General features: G+C 36.2%; 1 protein-coding gene across 4 annotated transcripts in view; it reads left to right on the top strand.

Annotated features, from left to right (window-relative positions):
- The first annotated feature begins 1,210 nt into the window (after positions 1–1,210).
- Positions 1,211–22,808, top strand: part of LOC126375286 (homeobox protein homothorax) — a 368,740-nt gene continuing 347,142 nt past the window's right edge. For all 4 annotated transcript variants that reach the window (XM_050022221.1, XM_050022219.1, XM_050022220.1 and 1 more), the window contains exon 1: positions 1,211–1,492. In XM_050022221.1, coding sequence (XP_049878178.1) covers positions 1,478–1,492 — 15 coding nt within the window. In that variant the 5' untranslated portion in view covers positions 1,211–1,477. The remainder of the gene's footprint in view (positions 1,493–22,808) is intronic.

Genomic DNA, 22,808 nt, shown 5'->3' with positions numbered 1-22,808 from the left:
ATCTAAGTACCCTAATAGATCATTTAATTTGCCTTACCTTAACAGAACAGACTTTCAAATAACACAATTACTTACCTATATCACTACAAAAAAAAAAAAAACAAAATATTTAAAATATTTGGTAAAAATAAATTATTCTTATTTTCTAATTATTTGTAAAAAAAGTCGAATTTGCTTAATTACCTACCTAAGAAGTTGTAGCTTTTTAGACAAACTGGCATTCTCCACAAAATAACTCAACAACAATGTAGATGTAATTTAGCTGATGAAAGATGGATATTATCTACTGCTAATTTGTTCTAAAGATTTTCTAGAAGAAATTGTCTTCTATTAATTCTACACAGATGTTATGATGTGATTAGATTAAGAATTTAATGTACTACCTTCCTACTCATCTAATATAGGCAGGTAGATACGATTTAAAATAAATTAAATTAAAAGATAAGTTTATTTTTTAAAATAAGTAATAATTTTATAAAATATTATTTTAAAATAAATGTCAATTTAATAAATTAGGTACCTATTTTACAACTTTTAAAATTTTATATAAATGAGTATTTGTAGGTATTTATTGTTTAATTATTTCATTTAAAGTCTTTTTACTATAATGGATTTTCACAAAATAACCTATCTGTATTTTCATTGTGTGATCCAAAATATTTTTTTACATTAATCTCATAATTATTTTCTTACAAGATACCTACTAAATCAGTTTCTATTTTTCCTAACAATCCCACGAGTTACCAGCAACAACTGCAATATAAGTTTGTAAGTAGACATTATAAAGTTGTGGCAAGTTGTGCCTATAAATAGGCCGGAGTTGGAGCGCTCTCCCCCGACGCGCATGCGCACGGAACACTTATTTGTTAATGAAAATGACTTATTAACAACAACAGTTCGTCTGGAGCAAACTTTACAAGATTACTTTGATGGAACTGTAACTTGTATATATAAAATTTGTGCCAGTAGAGTCTAACGTAATACGACAAAGACTTCAGCAATTTTGATTAGCCGAAGAACAGCGCAGAAAAATCCAAGGGAAAACTGTAGTAATTGCTGCGTGAAAAAACACGTCGGTCTGCGCGGAGGGCTGGCGCGGAGTGGCGGGGCACGGGCGCGGGGCGAGGGTGCGGGGCGAGGGCGCGGCCTGGCGCGGCGGCGGTTGGCCGCCGGGCGGAGCGCCACGCCCCGCGGCGGCGGCCGGCCGCCAGGAGGCCTGCGCCAGTGTCCGTCAGACCGCCGAGCGCGTTGGGCCTCCCGCTCCCCGCGTCTCGCTCGGCTCGCGATCGTACCACGGTACCACTCGTACAGTAGCCAGCTCCGTCGCGAGTGCATTATGACAGTAGTGAGCTAGCGGGTGTGACAGTGTCCATTTATGTGTGTGTGCACGTGCTAGTGTAGTGTTAGCTTGGGCCCGTGACAGAAAACGTTCGTGGTGGCCAGCGGAGCCTTGCACCCGGGCTCGGGCCGAGCTCACATGGCTCAGCCTAGGGTATGTACCCTGAACTTCCACCACTACAAACTATACACGCACATCTAGGGACTCCCTAGGGTTTATAGGAGCGATGATAGGAACTTCCAAAGTAACAAAGCCTTTAAAACTAGTGATACTAAAGTGATTGATAATGTTGATGATAAACATAAAATTCGCGATGAAGTTAAACAGCAAGAAAGCGTGAAAGACGGTCAATCAACGGTAGAGACGGTCAACAAAGAAGATGAAAAGTAAATCAAAATTAATACACGTGCGGTTGTCTACATACATTAACACTGTTGATGTTAGTAGTAAACGCTACCGGCATACGTAATGGCAGTTTAGACCGCGACGCATCGCCCGCGGTAGAGGAGACGAAATACGTTCATTACATTCAATATAAACCACAAGAGACCACAAGTGACTGTAGCTACAGTAAAACCGGAAAATCTAACGCAAATTTCTAGACACAACGTGATGTAAAGTCAAAGGCGAGACATGGTAATGCCTAATGTGGAAGTCACTGAATAAATACATGCAAAGTTAGCCTGTATTGAACACCTGACGGTATAAATACGAATTGTTGAAATTGGGGACAATAAATGGGATAAAATGCCTTCCAGCAGGGTGCCTATTGTCCCCGATGTTCTCTTGTGGATCTCACAAAATCTGTAGAGTTACAAGCAGCTTTGAACGCACGGTTGGGCACAAAAGGACCTATCTTGGAAACCAACAATAAAATTCAATTGACAATGACAAGAAAAAAAAACTTTTTTTGGCACCACAAAGGTACCCTAACGGAATTCACGGTGACAACTTTCTAAAGATATAGGGTTGCATTGTTTTTGCATTTGGAAACATTACAATTTTAATCCTTCTTTGTGAGCACTAGTGACAAACCGTTTCTTTTAACAAGTAGGTATTCTAACAAACAAACAAAATTTCTTAAATGTAAACAGTGTAAATATAGATAAGTATAATTGTCACCAGAAAACATAAAGTCAAAATAGAAATAAACAAGTAAAAGTTAATATATCATAAAAAATGTCATTTTTGTTGTTATAAAAATAATCTGGGACATTGATTTCGTGTATAAATGATACCCGTGCTACACTGACGAAAGTTGATAACTTCAGATAGACTTATCACTTTTGAGCTACCTATTGATATTGTATCAAATGTCTTAAGGCAGGACAGATAACATAATATCAGTAAAAAGATAGTTCTATGTATGTTTGTGAACACATGGGCAAGCAATAAATCATGAATCCGTCGGAACTGGTGATTCGAAGTCAATCAAATCATTCATGATAAAAATCTAAATGAAACAGACACAAATATATACAATAATTCATTTTTTACTTTTATTAGTAAACATTAAGTCAATATTAAACAAATATATAACCAAAATATCAAGTAAGAGTATAGTTATAAAAGAGTTAAAACTGTTGAACCATATTAAAAATGCAGTTTACAAAAGAAAATCATAAATAACCTATGCAAACACAACGGTAGATAAAAAAACGCATTTAACCAAAGGTGATGTCATTTTACATAACAAATAATATATATAGTATATCTTTTTCTTACAAGTTATATAAGTACCTAATATAAAACAACTTAACATGATAACTATGACAAAATAAATCTTTAAAATGCTGAAAATTAACATATATTTTCATTTAAATGTATCCGTTGACCCATCAAACAGTTGTAGGTATATTAATGAAATAAACACACATGGTGTGAACTTTTTAAATATAATATTCAAATATGGATATACCCGATTAGGATAACAATACCAATATAGACATAAAATGAAATGAACTTGTTAGACTTAGACATAAAATGATGGTATCTTTTAAATGATTTAAAATAATATTGTTTTAATAAGTAAGGAAAACAGTTATCGCAATAAAGTGTGTTATTATAAAGAAGTATAATGTATTATAAAGATGAAATAATACAGATAAGTAATCTAAAAACCTTTCTTGTACCCATCCTCCCGTCGGCCAACACCTATCTTAATAAAATCTAGATAATTCTATCTTAAAGTAACAGTTAAGATAAATTTATTTAAAATACGCGCTTTAATTTTTATAAGTTAAATATAATAATAATAATGTGAATAGGTATTTATAATTTATAATGGATATACATACTTACTATGCATTAGGTACTCATAAATGATTTCCCGAGTTATGGTATTCAAATGTCTAAGTATTTTTAATTATTTTAAGAACAATAAAGAGAATATGATATAAACAATATTAAAATAAATTCAATAATAATTCGATATAAACATTAATACATTTTAACTACGTATGTAGGTACCTAATTAAACTTTATAACCGCGGCTGAATATATTTTGTTTCCTAAGTAAACATTATGTAATATTGCAATTTAAAAAAGTTATTTTTAATGAAAATAATCTTTTAAGTCCATTAAACCGATAAGAAATAAAACTGCAGCAAATAAACCTATCTCGGAAATCCCGTACAGACGGGATTTAGGATATCAGCAGTGATAACAAAATGTATAATGATTTTAATTTTTTTATAATTTTGGAAGTTTATAAGGACAATGTAATACCTATAGGAGTGGCTATTTAGTACAGTATAATCTCAATATTATACGTGAATAATCGTAGCTATAATTGTATACTTGCAAAATTTTGGCTAAAAACATAAAATATTCATAAATTAAATATTACTTATTCATTTTAAGGTCTGCTAAATAGTTACGTTATCAAATGTGTTATAATATTATAACATTATAATTTATTAAAATAATATTTAATAACTTAATACGCTTCATTATAAAATATTAGGAAAATAATAATAGGTACGCAACAATTCTAAAGTTAAATCTAAACCCGTAATCATCACACGTCATCCCCACCGGTGTAAACAGAGCCAAACTCATGTCCAATTAATAAAAGATAACAGAAGTAATAACACTACCAAAATTGTAGTACCAATATTATATTTGCACAAAACTCGTTATTTTGTCACTGGTCATATCTATACTTTACAACGAGATATGATGCGATACAATGATATACCACCCGTGACATAGCTGAGTTCACTTCTCTGCTGAGCTAAGAGAACGAAAAAGCAGTTAAACTGAGCCACTTCTCTTTACACGCTCCGAAGCTAATATTTCGAAGATTCAGTGATAGTATTGTAGGTTTGAAGTAAAATACAGTCTTGGCTCTCAATAAGACTTTCATGTTAATAATAAGCATTTTTTATTTTAAATAAATATTAGTTTTATGCATTAACTCTTTAACTGCCGAGATACTAGACACAATATATTTTACATTGTGTCTGGTTGAGATCTGCGTTCCGAGACACGAGAGGTTAAGTGAGATTTCATAGAATATACAATACAAAAACGCTATTGAATAATTTGCGATAGCGAGCTTGCATTTTACGCCCAGGCTTTTGTAAAGTAGTTTGTGAAGATTAAACGTTAACTTATAGAGCATATAAGTGCAAGTCTATCTACCTGCAAAGTTATAATATTACCTAAACATGCATAGCTGTAAGTGATCCATAAATAAAAAAATATATCTTCAGCATTAAAATTTAGAAAACAAACGTCAAGTCCCGGCGTCTAAATATAATCCTCTTAGAAAAGCAACATTTACAAATAAAAAAAGATATATTTGGTAAGATCTAAATCAGCTGTTTTGCCGTAAAGAGCCTTTTATCCTGCCACCATAGGTTCAAAAGCCTAGCTTTTTACTTTATATCTTCAAAATGTAAAGTTGTGGTACTGTTCAGGTGTAGTTTATAGATGCTATCCCCAGATACGATACGATATCAGCTCCAATAGAGGATATCATCGCAATATTTGGACTGGCCCACTAAATGAACAGATAACATGTGTATGGACACGCTGCGTTGACTTCTACATGTGGAACTTCCGATTTTGACATTTTTGTAATCGGAGAAAAGATTTCATTTATCAAAAAAAAAAAAAACAATTAATCGATCTAGTAGGCTACAGTCTACAGCAGTAACAAAATTGAAACAAATTCAATTCTATATGAAAATGATCAAAACTTAACTAAAACTAGCTCGAATTAAATAATACATAAAATTTTCGCTAACACCCGTTATAACTACCAGATTCTACACTATAAAACGTACGTGTTCCATTATAAAAGTGTAATATAATAAGTCTTATAAAATTAAAATTATAATATTGCTGTAAATGACGATAAATAGGAATTTATAAGTTTTAAAGTTGTATACTTTAAATATGTAGATATGTTATACCATAAAACAAAAAAGAACATAAAACAAAAATCTTTCTCATACCTAATTCATCTCTAAAATATTCAAAACTTGAAACCTAAATCCACATTAAACCACAAGAATTTTTGTCAGTCATCCTAAATTTTTTTCGAACAGCTGATCTGTCGATTTATGTCTGACCCATATTATGATAGCTTAGTGAGTTACGAAATATATAAATAAACTTTAAAATAAATATCCCATCTGTTCTAGTGATACAATAAAATATTGTTATTGCAATAGTGTTCAAAATATATTGTTATGTGCGACGATCTATTTATTTTAATAGGTATAAATCTGAAATAGAGTTGTGAATGTATAGGTGGTGCTAGTATTAAGTTATAAAAAACGCGCTTGAATTTGAAAAACTAATTGATTTAAATATTTAAAAAAAGAACTCCATATTTTATTAAATACTTAATAGGGAAGTATTATAGTTTAAAACGGTTAATGGTAGGCTTGAATGAAAATAATATTATAATTTACAAAATAAATTAAAATATAAAAATAAAATATTGTAAAATTAAATCCATGTAAAATAAATTCAATCTTTTGTGTTTTTTAAATGAAATAAAACTGTACTTCAACCACCTAAAGTCTACTGTCGGATAAAATTGCTTCGCTATTATAGCAATATGACTTTAAAATTATAATAACTACATTATAACAGTATTCTTTCTTATATCTATTATTGCAAGTAATTCTTGACTAGGTAGATGTAAATTTTGTGCCGTACAGCAATTATATAGTTACCGTGAATAATAAGTTATTTAAAATTACAAGTTACAATTATGAGTTGTCCGTTCGAATTGTAACTATTTATTATTATGGAAAAACTTTAAATGAGATTATTCCGTCGACAGTTAAAAAAAGTGGTTGTGGAAAAGGGATATTCGTTTTCAAAAGTGCAATAAAAATTTAATGTACAAATAAAAATTACTTTTATATCACTTTAAAGAAATTTCACCAATAACAAGTGAGAGAAAAATGTAAAAACTTTATGCACCAATAAAATCTTCGAATAAAGCTCTACAATTAAAGTTACTATACCTATTGAATATTCCTGTTTTGTTTTAAAATGTGTGGTAAATGCCTTGATTTTATTCAGTCTATTAAAAACCGCATAAAGCGCAAAATAATGTTAATAAAAATCAGCGCTTATTAAAAATCAATATAACATTTTATCATTAATTTTATTTGGAATTTAATTCGGCCGAGAGATTCCGCAATAATACACCGCGGAAAAGCTTTTAAAAAATAAAATCACCTGATTACGGTTCGCCATTACTGTTTGACGTTTATTTTTTTCTAAGATGGCGCCGATGTGCGGGCGTTGTGACCGTTCGGAACACATTAAACTTATTATTGGCACTTACTTTCGACTGTAAAGATAATGCCAGTATTGTATTGGCAATTCTGTTCACGATAAAACAACTCGATTTTATGCTTTAAGTGTTGAAAAATGCGTCGCCCATTATTGTTAGTTTGTGAGAGATAACGTGGCAACACCGAGCGGTTTTAATTTTTAGGGCTGGCTACAAGTGAGTAGGCTGTAAGTGTTGCGACAGCACTAAAATACGGCTTGTCGAGGAAGCAACGTAGATAATAGAAAATAATTAAGTACGCGTAGGTACAAGCGTTTTTAGATATCGTAAATTACGTTAAAACTTGCTATCGGGTGTTCATTATGAGTTAGTTTTCGATTTGAGGTGATTCAAATAGGTTTTCCTCTGTAAATTAACAAATAACCTTATAATACTTATGATTACTCGCATGGTCCTCGTAAAAACATTAAAATAAAAATATTCAGACAATATCCAATGTCCGTTTCTATGGGAAAAAACGTTTTTAAACTCAATCAATCTCACCTTCTAATTTCAAAAACAGGCGCGGCTATCTCTCCTCTAATTTCAAAAGTGGAACTCGCATTTCGGTAACAGATAAATGACACTTAAAACGGTCATCGCCTCCGCCGGCCAGGTATAAATTAAGTTTGACGTATTATATAACAGAGTATACGACAAATGATATATTAATATAATAAAATATACACAACCACACCGACCGGTCCTAAGACATTACGTTTTAATGCGATATGGTGATCAGAAATAGCTATTTTTCAAGCCGGATTACTCTAGAGAAAATGGTCGTCTTTCCGGTACGTCACTGGCTCTCAACAAACTTTTTTTTTCATCCGTGGGTGTAGATTAGCTCGCGTTCGAATGTATTCAGCCGTTTTTGTTTTTATCGTTAATGGCCCCCGAGAAAAGCTTTAATCAAAAAATGTTGAGATTAAAAAGCACTGATGTATTAGCAATAACTATGATACAAGAAAACATTTTATAATATGTAAATTTTGGAAAAAAAACTAGTTTCCAATTAACTTTTTTGGCGCTTCCACGTTTTGATGACAAAAGTCTGCTTGTAGCGAGACTATTTGGAATTAACATGAATTTTAATTAAAAATGTTCAGTCTTTGAATAAGTAACCGGTTGGAGTTAACATGCAGCGATGTAACTGCAGTAATAGGGAATGATAGACGATGTGTAGTTTAGTGGTTTGGGTAACAACCAGAATGTATTCTCCTCATCATCATAAATTAGTTGTAGGTATATTGTAATGTCTCTGTTCCGACTAGCTTCAACAAAATTTTACATAATTCCGACGTCAGAATCAATTGGAATCAGTTCGATGGCGACGCGCTTTATAAACGCGCCCACTAATTTGTTATTTAAATTCGTTGTTCCATTCCGTTTTTGAATTTGGATTCGCGCGGGCGAACCTCGCTCTAGATGCGTCGGTCCCGGTCTGGATTCTCGACTCGCGGCAGGTACCGACTTCTCGCATCTCATTGTTTTATTCGCACCGCGTTCCTTTTTCAATTTGAATATCGCTGTTCATTTTCGAATTGGCTCTCTGTAGACGCACCTTAATTGCGCACTTTGGATTCAACGCTAATTCGCGCGAACGCTAATTTGAGGGTTTATTGTGTACACGATTGCCTAACATCCTTTTTAAACGCGCACTCGTTGAATACACGATAGAGCCCATATAAAAACACAAAGTCTTGTCAAAATATTAACGTCGAAATGTAACCGATAAATCAGCTTAATCTCGGCTAGCGACAGTTATTTAGACAGTATCGAAATATGTTTCCTACTCGCATATTCATGTCACGCTATTTCTTTCACTGATCAAACAAAACATCACGGGTCGTTGTTTATCGGCGATCGACAAATCCGCCGGCTGACTCCCGAAACGTTATAATTCCTGTAATACGCCGACGGGATCTAGATATGCATTAAACAATATTAATTGAAGCGGGATGATTCAGCGGAACGCGTACAAGGGTTGAATGTCTGAACAATGCGCGGCCGGCGGCCACAGCCCGCGCCGCCGCCGCCGCCGCCGCTTGCAACGCATACGAAATTTAAAATCGAAAAATCTTTCTAAAACCATTTTCCATCTTTTTTCAAGGGATCTTTTTCGGGTCCGCGCGGGACGATAACGAGGTTTGAAATTGGAATCACGCCGGCCGTTACTGGGCTATTTAGCGCGGGCTTTTCGGTGACACTTTTTAGAGTTATGGCCGCTGTAAGATGAATAGTAAGCCGTTACGCGTAATTAGTGTGGCTTATCTGTTAGATTAGCGTTGCATTGGCGCCGAGTTTGAGTTACTATAGCTGTGTATGTTTTTCTGATACTTTTTTAAAGGCACAAGCTGTATCGATATTCAGGCTAGTGTATCGAGCGTGTATTTCAGTGGGTTGTTTTGTGCGGTGCGGTCACCCGGCCGGCGGTCGATGACCAAATTATTGCCGCGAACGAGTCCCGCCGGTGACGACGACCATACACTTGATCCTGCCGCGTAAATCTTGATAAAACTCTTTAGTTGAAATCAAAATATCCACTAAGGTATTTGCCTTGTTTTTAATTGACTTTTGCCGGCGCAAATATTATTTGCCGATCATTTATAATTTTGATTCTTAAATTAAAAAGATGAAAACATTATTTTTTTATAACATTTAAATTAGGTATGTCTACTTGTTTTTGTATCGATTCTTTACATCGGCATCTATTTTAAATTCAGAATGCGTAGTAATTTTCAAAAGCGTAATACCTATTTTCTATTTCAAACGTCTCGAGATAGAGGTATATTTACTTTTTTAATTAGTTTAGAAATAACCTAACACGCACAAAAGACAAGGAATGTGCTTTTAGAAGCGCGTCACTCAGAATCGGAACTTTAAATAGTCAATCACGAGTGTGGTGTGGCTAATCTCGCATTCACAACCACAATAGAGGTAACGAACGGACAAACGGACAGATACGTTAATAAGACGCGCGTAGGCGGCTTTATGTCAACGTTATTTATGATGAGATACCTTTTTCTTTTTCAGACTTTTTTCTCTGGTCACACTGTGAGTTCGAAAATTCGAATTTTAAAAATATAAAACTTTACTTTTACAGCGGATCCTAAATGATTACGATCAAAATCTAAAAAAAAAGTTACCTTCTTTCAGTTTATTACTCGTAAAGTGGCCATTTTGAAAGCGTTCGGAAACTCTACCGGTCTTTTTGAAAACCTAAATCCGACTTATTTTTAAAGGTCTTGTTAGCGTTGTGGCGCAGGAAATATATCATTGATTTTATTATAGGCTGGCGCGCCGTATATTATTTACGTTAATAAGAGCAAAAAGGAGTTGTGTGTCGCGACGAAAGGAAATCGTTATCTAAACGATGTATTTACGTAAAATCTGAGAGTCTGGAACTGTCCCTTGAGTGCAGCAGACGATAAGGGGGCAGCCGCTATCGGGCCCAGGTTCATGTGCCAGCTATTGACCTCACTGTTTACATACACACAGATATAATACCTACCAATACCCCACAGTAATACGATAAACTTTAGTTTCAATTTGTAAATTGTTTTAATCGCAGGTCTAGGGTTAACGGTCCGTTAAAATTAATTTTAAGAGCATTATTAATCACTCATTACATAAATTACACATCCGGAAAAGCGATAAAACGTTCGTAAATCGAACGTCTTGAAAACAGCTGACGGTGTGAAGTTTGTAACAGTTATTGCGTCTGTTTTTTTAAAGAGTTCAAATTAAAAATGGAATGGGAGGTAAAACTTTCATCCGCGGGTATAAAGCAAGTGTTAACGTTTCCCGCGCGATACTTGCCGAACGATAAATCTGCTCGCGAACCGCGGCCGAACATCGCTCATTCTATTTATAAAAACCACCAAGAAAAACACTCCAGTAGAGAATGAATATTGAAATGTTGGAGCTCGGTGCGACTGCAGCTGGTCGGCTCACCTTCCAAACTCGCATTTAGACCGGGCCCTACGAGATTCGGATACAAATATAGAACAGTGAAGAGTTGGCAGTAATTAAGGTAGGTGCGGAGTGCGGAGTGGAGTGCGGAGCGCGTTCGGCACGCCCGCGGGATTGGTTTATTGACACGTGTGGTGCGCCGCGCCGCGCGCCGAGCCGCGAGCCGCGCCGCCGTGTCCCCATGCGGATGAGCAAATGGAATAATGGACGTCTGGGCCCGCATCCGGCGCGGGAGTCGGATACAACTCTTGCAGCGCTGGATACAATTTTTCAATTAAATCGACCAGACAGAAGATCCCTAATAGGTGTCGTTAAGAAGTCGTGTGCCCGATTTTCGAACTGTCCCCGTAACGAGGCCGTTTTATTAGTATTTATGGACGTGAAACAAACGCACGGAGCATTCTTTGGGTTCTTACGAGTATCATGATCATGAATGAAGCGGAATTTATGAGTAGCGCCCGCTATGATGTTATGCTGCTAGGTTGGAGAGCCGCCGCGTGTGTGGTAGCGCGTCACTCAGCGGGCGCGTCTCGCGTCGGTCGTATAGCCGCAATATAAAGATTTTTCTAACTTTTACGGTCGTATTACGCGGCACGACCACCGCAGTAAAATTCGACACGAGCCCCGGCCGTCTAACGATGCCTGATTTACCACTATCAATTTAAAGAATACATAAAAACACACCTGAATGATTGCTACCTACTCCACTTTACTGTTTATCTTTATTGTGCTAAATTTATATCGCGTCTTGTCCGTGAAGTTATGCACTTACATTGGAAGTCGCGTATTATGGGGGATTATCATAGCGGTATTTATTATTATTAGGTATTGTCGACTGTTCGAATATATTATTCACTGTTTCGAATCGGTTCTGGTGCCCCTAGACATGTGAGTGCGTCGCCAGATGACATGGCGAGGGAGACGGGTGTATGGCTGGCGTGGTGGGTGTGAGCAAGAGGGTGCACTAAGGGTGGCGTTTGCGACGACCCACCCCGTCGGTTGCAGTGACGTCGTGTCTTCCCCAGCCGCTGCGAACGAATCCTCGTCCGTTTTAGACGGTTTTTACTTATAACTGTTCTGGAATTTCTATTGCATGCCACGGACAGGTATAAAGCGAGTTCACACGCACGTCGTTTAGGTATTCATCCAATAATGCAATAGTTTTTCCGAAGATTATGAATCAGTGAAATATGTGCCTAAGATCACCTAAAAAGGAACGAAGCCGCAACATTTGAACGGCTTACTCACAGCCGCAAAAGAGTTAATTTTTACTTCTCGGAAACAACCTACGCTAATCTTTAAACCACAAGTCGTAAAAACGTTACCCACAGGCGTATTCTGGGCAAAATTTAAATAACTGAAGCGATTAATATCAGCGTTTTAATTACCGCAACAGGGCCCCGAACTCATCAACGACGAGCGGTGACTTATACTCTAAGCCACAACACAACACGCGGAACAAACCAAATTTTAATAGCATTCTTGGATTTAATAAATCCATACGCGCAAAAACCAAGCGTTCGAAACCAAACTTGTTATATTACCAGAGACTCCCAACCAGAAAAAGCCACAAGAATGTCATTTAAAAAAATTAAAACGTACGATGCTTATTTTTTCGTTATGGCAACCCAAATGGACTAAAGGTTATCTCGAAGGAAAAAAGGCGGGACTGAGCGATTCCATTTTTAAAACGTATCATTTAATTTTGGAACCGGCTTTCAAGACGTCAAAAGGTAGTCATTACATATTTTGTGGCTGGATAGCTTAGCGCCCGTGGATTATAAAACTATTTTTGAATTATAACCCTCGGGAGGGCTCCTCAAGACAATACTTTTACACCTTGGCAGTAGTAATAAATATTTCGCAGTTTTTGCGTTCGAGTAACTAATTCCATTGCAATGTTATTAATTACGCGCTGTTTTTTTGTAAAACGAAGGTGTCAATGTGATTATTATAGAATTTTAATTACCCCCATCCCTCCATACGTGACGGAATGCGAACGGGTACTGACCTAAAATTTATGGGAAAGTATTTTTTTGTTGATTGTCCTCTTTGCTACTAAGTTGAGGCTCGGTGTCCTTATGGCGTTTGCGTACGGTTTGTTTTTAAAAAGTTGTTTGACATTTGGGTGTACGTTTGCGGAGCGAGCTAGCACATGTAATGTGACAAACGCCTACAGTGATGACGTCAGCGTTCTCGAAGTGTGTCAGAGCGGCGTGCGACCGGCATCTGCCTTTGATTGATCGTGACGGGTTCAAAACACTCGACGAATCTTTGTGTAAACCCTGGACACTTCATACTTGCTTGAAATATCACAGAGTTCAATACTAACATAACATAACTTCACGACTATATCACAATTGGGGTAGTCAGAGGTACATCCATCGGAAGATGAGCTAAGAACCGTGATAGGCTGAGCCGTATCGCCGTCTATACTGTTCGAGCCAACTGCACTTAAATTACTTACTCATTGGTACAAGTCTGGTACCAGGGTTCAAATTCGAGCTTTATACCAAATAAAGTATAATCATGTAGGTACATGTATACGCGCCATTACACTGCTATGAGGGTGGGTAGAGTTAAGTATCAATTAGATAAACCGAAGTTACTTCTGTTATTCGTTCGAAGATATGCTACTGATCACGCGCGTGTCTAAGTTTGAAATTCCGAACTCAATAATGATTGTATTCTACCTATAGTATTTAAATTACAAATTACGAGTTGGAAATTAGTCTAAGTATATAATATCTACCCGCTGAATATTTAAATAGAGAACTAAGTTCCTGTCACTTCGTATTACACAAACGTTCCGTTCTAAGCAGAATGTTTTCGAAGTCAACTTAATGTTGTCTGTAACGGAACGTGGGTTGTTTACGACTGGCAATCGGGAAAACAAGTACTCAATCAAAATGGGTCCCATCAGAAAAAGAAACGTTCTTTTGTTAAATTACGAAGTCTTGTTTATTTAGTGCATGATTTTTTTTAAATAACACAGCTTCACGCCTGTATTCTCGAAGTAGGCAGAGATGAGAGTATAGACAGAACACCCAATTCCCGTCAGCTATGTTTCTTCTTCTTCTAAAACTGTCATGCCCTGGGCGTCGGCGACCACCACCGCAAAGTCTTCCCTATCCTGAGCCAGTCTGGAGAGCGCGGCTGCGTCTCTATTTTCAGTCCATTTCTTAATATTATCCTCCTTCTATCCCTTCTCCGTTTCCCATCTATTTTCCCTCCCATTTTTTTTTCAATATACGGTATCCGGTGTGTCTTATGTGCCCAAAACATGCAATCTTAAGTTTTTTCAATGTGGCTAAAACTACCCTCTTCTTTTTCATTCTCTTTAATCTTTCGAACGCCGGAACGCGGATCTCGACCAGACACAATGTAAAATCTATTGTGTCTGGTATCTCGGCATATGAGAGGTTAATACATCTGATCTACGTTCAAGTCCCATTTAATAGGGGACGAGCCTATTGCCATTAACTGGGCACAAATCCAAAATCCACGTGATTATTTATGATCCAAACACGAATTCAAAGTCATAAAGTCGAATTCAGTGGTGAACCCATGACACATAAGTCACGGATTCTAAACCACCCTTAGACTACATAATCTAACTTGTTCTTTTAAACACCCTTAAACTACGAAGTCCAACCTTGTTATCGCTAGATCAGTGCGTGCTTTCAACTATTACAGGCCGTTAACAGAAAAAAAGTAAAAACAATTTTACGCGCTTTTCCCGCCGGCCGCCATTTTGGGAAATATGGCGGTTTTAATTATACACATAGTTTAATTATACGAGAGTCTAATTACTATACGCCGTTTAGAAGGGAAATATTTTGGGGATTAAAGTACGTTTTTTACTTTTTTTTAGTTTTTATGGGAGTTTAAAAAGCTATTTTTATTAAAGACTGAAGGAATATAGGTATTCAAAAAGACGTAAAATCGTGATAAATATTTTTCTTATGGTCTTTGTAGTAAGACATTTTCTCTAAAGTGAGAAACGGGTTTCTTATGTAAACACATCATAATGGTGCTGATTTCAGTAAATACCATCTAATTTTAAGTTATATCTGTCATTTTGTTATCCGCCGAAAAGGAGAAAGACGGAAATCTACAGGCATAAAATTTATAGAACACACGTCAATTTTAGACAGAAATTTTAAAACCCATCTCAAAATGTTATATTGGCCAATAACCCGACAGAATCTAATTGACAGCACATGTCAAACAGTTTGAATATCTGCGGGATGCCTATTTACTCATTCGTTTTAAAATTAATAGTTGTCAATCGTCCATCCCTTTCCTTTTCGGATAAGAAAATGTCGGATATAACTTAAAATAAAATTAGGAGGTGTCTGCAGGAATCCAGGCCAATGTTTAATTAATTGACTATTGGCAAAACAGCGGCCTATTATAATTTATCAGTTTCACACAAACCTATTAAGCTTTTCACCAAACAGGTGAGTTCTTATTCTTAAAAAAGTTATTATATTTTTTTAAAAGAAAAGATGGCAAAAGTTCCACTCTATAAGTTCGAAAGTCTGCTTGTTATTCAAACGTATTTATAGCAAAGGCGTCACGCATACAGCCTCCATTGTTTCCAATCTGCTCCAGTAAAAATACCTACTCGGCGCCATTTTCATATCGCGTCTCTTACCAACCACATTTACCGCCCACGCACATTACCTTCACCCTTCTCAGTTTAGCAATAAAACTGAAATTCGCATGACAATATGTTTTGATACCGCATCGTTAACTTTGTCTGTTATTAGAAGGATATATGTTAGTATTTTATAGTGCTGTGCTTATAGTATTAAGGTTGATTTTTGTGTAAGGTACTAGTGTTGTGCATATATGTTAAATCTTATGGGTACTAAGTAATTATGATTTAAACCAACTTTTACGATTCCCGTAATAATTAGACTGTATCGTAATCAGCAGTTGTAATACCTAAAGAGGTAATTAACTATATGTATTGATCGTAAACTTGTGAATTGTGAATGAGCTATTAAAAAATCTTAATTGATAATTGGTAATTTATGTGGCGAAGCTTTATTTTAGCGAGGCTTTGACGAAGTACATATTTTATATACAGCACACAAACTCACGCTCACACTCCCTAATGGGGTGTGCAGGACCACAAGTAATCTGCTTAACACGTTCTGTGTTAGATCCGTTTACAAGTGGGAATTACAAAATTATTTTTATAATTAGGTTAGAAATATAGTTACATCGAAAGTTATAGCGAACAAAATAAATCGATTTTTATCTTTACAATATTGTCTACCAGGAAACACATCATACATACATAAACTCACGCCTATTTCCCATCGGGGTAACCAGAGACTTTTAAAAATAAAATAGTCTCGCGTTTGATCACAATCTCACGTGATGGTGAGTGACGATGTGATCTACGTAGGGTGGATCACGCTTACCCAGCAAATGCCTATTCACTCTAGCCTTGAAGACTCCCAGATTATAACGAGTTGGAAGAACAGATGACGGCAGAAAATTCCAGCAGTTTTCTGTTCATATCAAAAAAGACGAGGCAAAACGTTTAGTGCGCAGACTCATCGCTTAAGAGTCACGCTCTTCTCGGTGTTGCATTCTCCATTCTTGTCTATCAAAGGCCAATTCTTCACTATATAGGTAGAGACTCATCACAAATTTAAGAGCCACGCTCTTGTCGGTGTAGCATTATGCTATTTTTTTAAGGAAAAATAGGGCAAAGGTTTCCCTCTTCCCTTCCACCTCGCAGTGTCTGCCTGACGCGAGGGTGATGGCGCCCAGAATAGTCTATTTCAAAGCCGTACTAGGACTCCTGTCCTACGCCTCTGAATAGTACTGACAGTTACTGCTGCTCACACACACAGACTGATACAGAGATTATAATAGGAAAAATGGAGTCAAGTCAATCTCTACCTATTAAAACAATTATATTAAAAAGGCTACAAGTTTGTGGCTCTGCCCAGTCCATTAGGGTCGTAACCCTAATGCAATAATAATCTAATGCTTGCCCGTAGGCAAGAGTTCTTAAACTTTTATATGTCTTAAAATAGATTATATATTGACAAGAAGTTATGATTATTTCACCCGAGGATCTCTGAAACGGTAGCATTGTTCAGGTTAAAAAGGATTATGAAAATTATAACATTTTTGAGATAAAGAAATTATCAATCGCATCGAAAGATAATGATTATTATTGCTTGTGTAAACAGGCATTACACATGCGCAAGTCCTTTTCTTGTAATAGTTATTTTTGATAACGTTTACAAAGGCCGTTATGAAACAATAAAATATTTTATTAGGCTAGTTTCCAACTAGTCAAATCAGTAATTTTTTACTAAACGTGAAAACACGAAATTAATGTAGAATTTGTTTTAAAAAGCACACTGTGACGTCATAGTAGAACGTGATAAAATGTCGGACTTGTTATTACGTTTTTCTTGATTGAAATTCGTAAATAAGTTAAATAGAAAAAAGAAAATGATTTTCATTAGTTTTAGAACAGTCTTTATGTAGTAATCAGAATTTCGTAATTTATTTTGGACCTAGTACAGTCATGAGCAATATAATGTACCCACTTTAGGACTCTGTCGCACTAACATATTTGACATTTAGTGAGACTTACAGTTCAATTTGTCAAAAAAGTTAATGTGACATGGTACCAAAGTGTATACATATTAATGCTCGTGACCGTACACCAATTGCACGCATAGAATAAGGAATAATACCACGTATTGCAAGGCTACTTGAGAACCTAGTCAAATGAGATACTTTTTACGAAACGTCAAAACGAAAGTTTTCTTTGGAGTTTGTATGGAAATACTGTCCTGTGACGTCATTAATAAAAGCGTTCAAATGTCGTACTCATTGTTACTTAATTCAAAAATAGAATTCGAAAATAAGTCGAAAAGTAAAATGAGATTGGTTTTTGATCGTCTTAGACTGGCTTCTATATTTAGATTAGCATTTTATAATTTATCTTTGACTTTTTGAATACCTTATCTATCTAACAGGAGCTAAAGTCTGCAAATTAACTCTACTAAAACGAATAATCTACTAAAATTAAAAGACAATTCCATAGTCTGCTTACCCTGGTGGAAAACAGGCGTGAGTTTATGTTATGTATGTGTACGTAACAGCCTCCGTGGTCTAGTGGTTAGAGCGTTAGGCTCACGATCTGGAGGTCCGGGTTCGATTCCCGATGGGGACATTGTCGAAATCACTTTGTGAGACTGTCCTTTGTTTGGTAAGGACTTTTCAGGCTTGTATCACCTGATTGTCCGAAAAAGTAAGATGTTAAGCCGTTGGTCCCGGCTATTAGCCGTAAAAACACCTCCACCAACCCGCAGTGGAGCAGCGTGGTGGAGTATGCTCCATACCCCCTCCGGTTGATTGAGGGGAGGCCTGTGCCCAGCAGTGGGACGTATATAGGCTGTTTATGTTATGTGTGTTGTTGTATGTGTACGAAACACAGTTATAGGTATTTGAATATAAGAGGCGGCCATATTGGTATACCCGGCCATTTCTTCCATCCAATATTTCAAAGTTTTTGAGAACCGAAAACATTTAATCACAGGATTTAAAAAGGCTATTTTACCAATGTGTAATGTGTAGGTCAGTCCCGTCAGTCCCGGGTTTGGTTCCCAGTAGTATCAGTTCCTCGTTTCTAAATCACCTTTGGTCTCCACCAACCGGCAGTGGAGCAGCGTGGTGGAGTATGCTCTATTAGTAACCACGGATGGAGGTAGAATCCCAGATAGTCGGTAGTATAAGTTTTTATAATCTGTGAATAAAGATATACCAATCCTTGTTATGCATAAGTTTATGCGTAGATACATATCTACGAATTAAGTATTTTAAATAGGTACCATTCCTATGTCCATAGATTAAAGCATACCCCAGACACTTCATACAAACAACCTCGTTTTACACAGACACTACACATTGACATTATCGTACACGCGCATCTGTGTGTGACGTCTGACGCCATACGATTCAAGGCTAAACTATGTTCGAGTGTGGGGTGAACCTAGATAAGACGCTATAAGGAAGCGGAGAGTTGCCTTTCTGTACGTAGTATTATTCCTTATTCTATGGTTATAGTTAAATTAATGCGATGCAAACGTGTGTGTATCATATCTAAACATTGCATCAAATGTAGCTTATTGCTATAAAACTGAGGTTTTCAAAGATACCTTGAATGCAATCACAGATGTATGCAAAATACTACACGGACCTTGACTTAAAATAGTCATCAGATTGTAACACGTAACATAGCTTCACGCCTGTATCCCCAAAAGGGTAGGCAGATGTGTATGGTACACCGTACGGTCACGAGCATTAATATGTATACACATTGGTACCATGTCACATTAACTTTTTTGACAAATTGAACTGTAAGTCTCACTTAATGTCAAATATGTTAGTGCGACAGAGTCCTAAAGTGGGTATATTATATTGCTCATGACTGTACACCGTACACCCACTCCTCGCCAGATATTTTTTAAAGTCATCTTACTTTTGGACACTCAGGTGATCAGCCTGTAATGTCCTAACCAAACCTACCGGGTCTGCATGACAACCGCGTCGCGCGCGGCGCGAATTATATCGACCAATAAACGATGCGAATGCTATCTACGTAGATGGACGTCAAACGGCTATTGGTCGAAGGTCTCGATGTATCGCACGGCGCCGTTACCGTGCAGAGCCCACAGGGCTCATAAAGTGATTTAAAGAACGTCTTGGGCCCTGTGCCGAGGTTTTTCTTGCAGCTTCTTTTCCCCGGCTATACAGGTTGTGAGAAGCTGCAGTAGTTTTAGGCGGATGAGACGTTCGTTATGTAAAAATGAACGATTCAAAGTGTAACTATGTTACCTACTGAATAAAGATATTTTTGATTTTTTGTGATATGTCCCCACCGGGATTCGAACCTGGGCCCTCGTTATATTATGCGATGCGTTATATTATGATGCGTTATGTCATTAATATATTAATTATGATACATCAGTATGATTTCAATTATTTCTATAGCCGTCTGAAGGTCTTAGCTTGTATAAAATAAACGTTTAGGTATGTATAATGTTCACTTAAGTTTGCATATATTTGAATGTATTTCGTTTTTTCCAGTAACAACAAGATAGACTCGTCTCGATACGTGATTAAACGTTGAATAAAGTAAAAAAAAATACCTTATTCTACTGACTTCACTCTCTCTCTTCGAATAACACATAATTACCTTATTAATAAGGTAAAAAATGACAAATAAGGCTGAATAATATATACATATTTCCCATCGGGATAAGCATAGACTATGGAATTTAATTTGCTTCAATCCTGACACACTTCATGCTTCCTCCACATTCATCAATCGTTTCATACACGCACATCGGTTCAGAGTAGATCGTACTGAACCTTTTCTAAAGAGATCTCCAGTTTGGTCAATGTATGATTAAATGTTAATATACACACATACATAAACTCACGGTTATTTCCTACCGGGCTAAGCAGAAGCTATGGAATTACGTTTGCTTCGATCCCGACACACTTCTCTTGCCTCCTCCACACTCATCAATCGCTTCATACACGCACGCCGGTGTAAAATTAAAAAAGTGAAGATTTGTTTCATAACAATATATATTGAGTCGCAATTATAATTTCCATGGTTATCTAAGTTCTGTTTTTGTGCACTAGATCTGCACTGGTAGAACTATCTAGAATATCTAGGCACGTGAGAATATTTGTCATTTTCTCTGCATACGGGTGTGTTAGCCTGGTTTCGTTGTAGCATATAAGTAGGTTTAATTTGAGCACTATTGATTTATTTCTTCTTACATACATACGGACATATAAATCACGCATGTCATATCTAATGGGGTAGGCAGGGCCTGAAAGACAACCTGTAGAAACTTTTAAATACGAATTCTAAGATAAATAATGAGTCGTAAGGCGATAGGTAGTGATCGGATATTCCAACGCAAATTTATCTAAACTTAATTAAATCTCGCGACGGTAAGCTGCAAAAGTCCAATCAGTTTCTAGCAAAGTAATAAATTAACTGATTGCACTTAAGACCTCCTGGTTACATGTCGTTTCTGTAATAGATCAAAAACATCTACAACAAAAACAAAATTTAATAATTTCACCACTGTTTATAAATAATTCGCTGGACTCAGTGATTGAACTTTTGCTCTTTGATTGTACCTAAAATGTTCCCCTAGCTATGACTAATATACAAATCTAGCCCTAGAATTACCACTGTCACCTAAGACATAAGTGGTACCTAGGCACCCTACCACTTGCTCCATAGCCTAGGTATTAGTCAAATTACTAGGTAGTAGACACAAACCATTAGATGTACTGAATTAATTTGTGTGTCATTTAGGGTTTTTATGTTGTTTTTTTCTAGGTATTTGATTTATCTACAATGTTATGGTGACTATGATAATGATGATGAACCTATTGTCGTAGAAAGTGTTTATTACTGGAAGAGAGCCCTCAACGCTCCCCATTTGTCCGGCCAAGTAGTTAACGTTTGTCATACAAGTAAAATATGAAAGTTACTGCAAGTTGTCTTTTGAGTACTTTTGAGGCTCTATCCACCCTATTAAGGATTACGGCGTGGAATTATGTATACTTATATGACAAGCCCCCATAACCCTGATAAGCAACATGGTATATTGGAAATTAAACTTGTTCATAAGGCATGAAAAGGAAGTTAAAAACGATTTAATTTCAGCCTTTGCAACCAATCCCATTGGCACCCGCCATTATTATAGCAAAACTTAATATTCTATTACATGACCCTTGAATAGAAGTCATTCGTCGAGTCCTTTCCTGTAATAATACAGTTCTTATGGTATACAATCATAACGAACCAGCTTTATACCCTTGAAGTAGCGTTAGCAACAAAGTAGAGTCACTTTCAAAGTGACATTTCAAGCAAATGTCAAATTCAAAATGACATTTCTTCTTTATTCAAAAAGAAACAATGAACGATTCTTATTTTAAAACATTTTAATTTTTTTTTTAATTTTGTTTTTTTACGAAATTAAGGGTTCTTTTTTCGAAAATCAATTGCCGCCTTATTATTGATAATAAATAAATTCATATTTTCAATGGTTCGTTGGTAGAATGGGTGTTAGTTGACTATGGCGCGATCGTAAAACAATTACAATGCGTGCGCGTCGCTATATACTAATAAAACGACGCATTCAACGCATTGTAAAGATGCGCAGCGCAAGCTTGTACTGCTGTCAGTGAAGATGGAAAATTTTACCAGAAAATCTAAATTAAAACTATCCTATCGCCTTTGGCATGTTAGTCCATCACGATAGATATGAACCCTCGGTTGATTTTGGCAGACCATAAATAGCTGGGGCCCTAAAAGGCCATAGTAGAAGCAATTCGTCTTCAAAATAAATGTTGCTTCTTGTTCTTTCAATTTTTTTTTTACCTTTTTCCTCACCTTATGGTTGTCTGGAAGAAATCGCTTTAAGCGATAAGGCCGCCATTTGCCATGTACTTAGTTAAGAGACTTTTTGTAATTATTTCTTTTTATTTTGGTGCAATAAAGTGTATTTGTATTGTATTGTTGCTCATCATCATCAATTTAAGAGCCACGCTCTTGTCGGTGTAGCATTCTCCATTCTTGTCTATCAAAGGCCAATTCCTTGACTTCCCTAT

Source organism: Pectinophora gossypiella, chromosome 18, assembly GCF_024362695.1.
Source record: "Pectinophora gossypiella chromosome 18, ilPecGoss1.1, whole genome shotgun sequence".
Lineage (NCBI taxonomy): Eukaryota > Metazoa > Arthropoda > Insecta > Lepidoptera > Gelechiidae > Pectinophora > Pectinophora gossypiella.
Note: the sequence above shows the minus strand (reverse complement) of the source record. Positions and strands in the feature narration are given on the sequence as shown.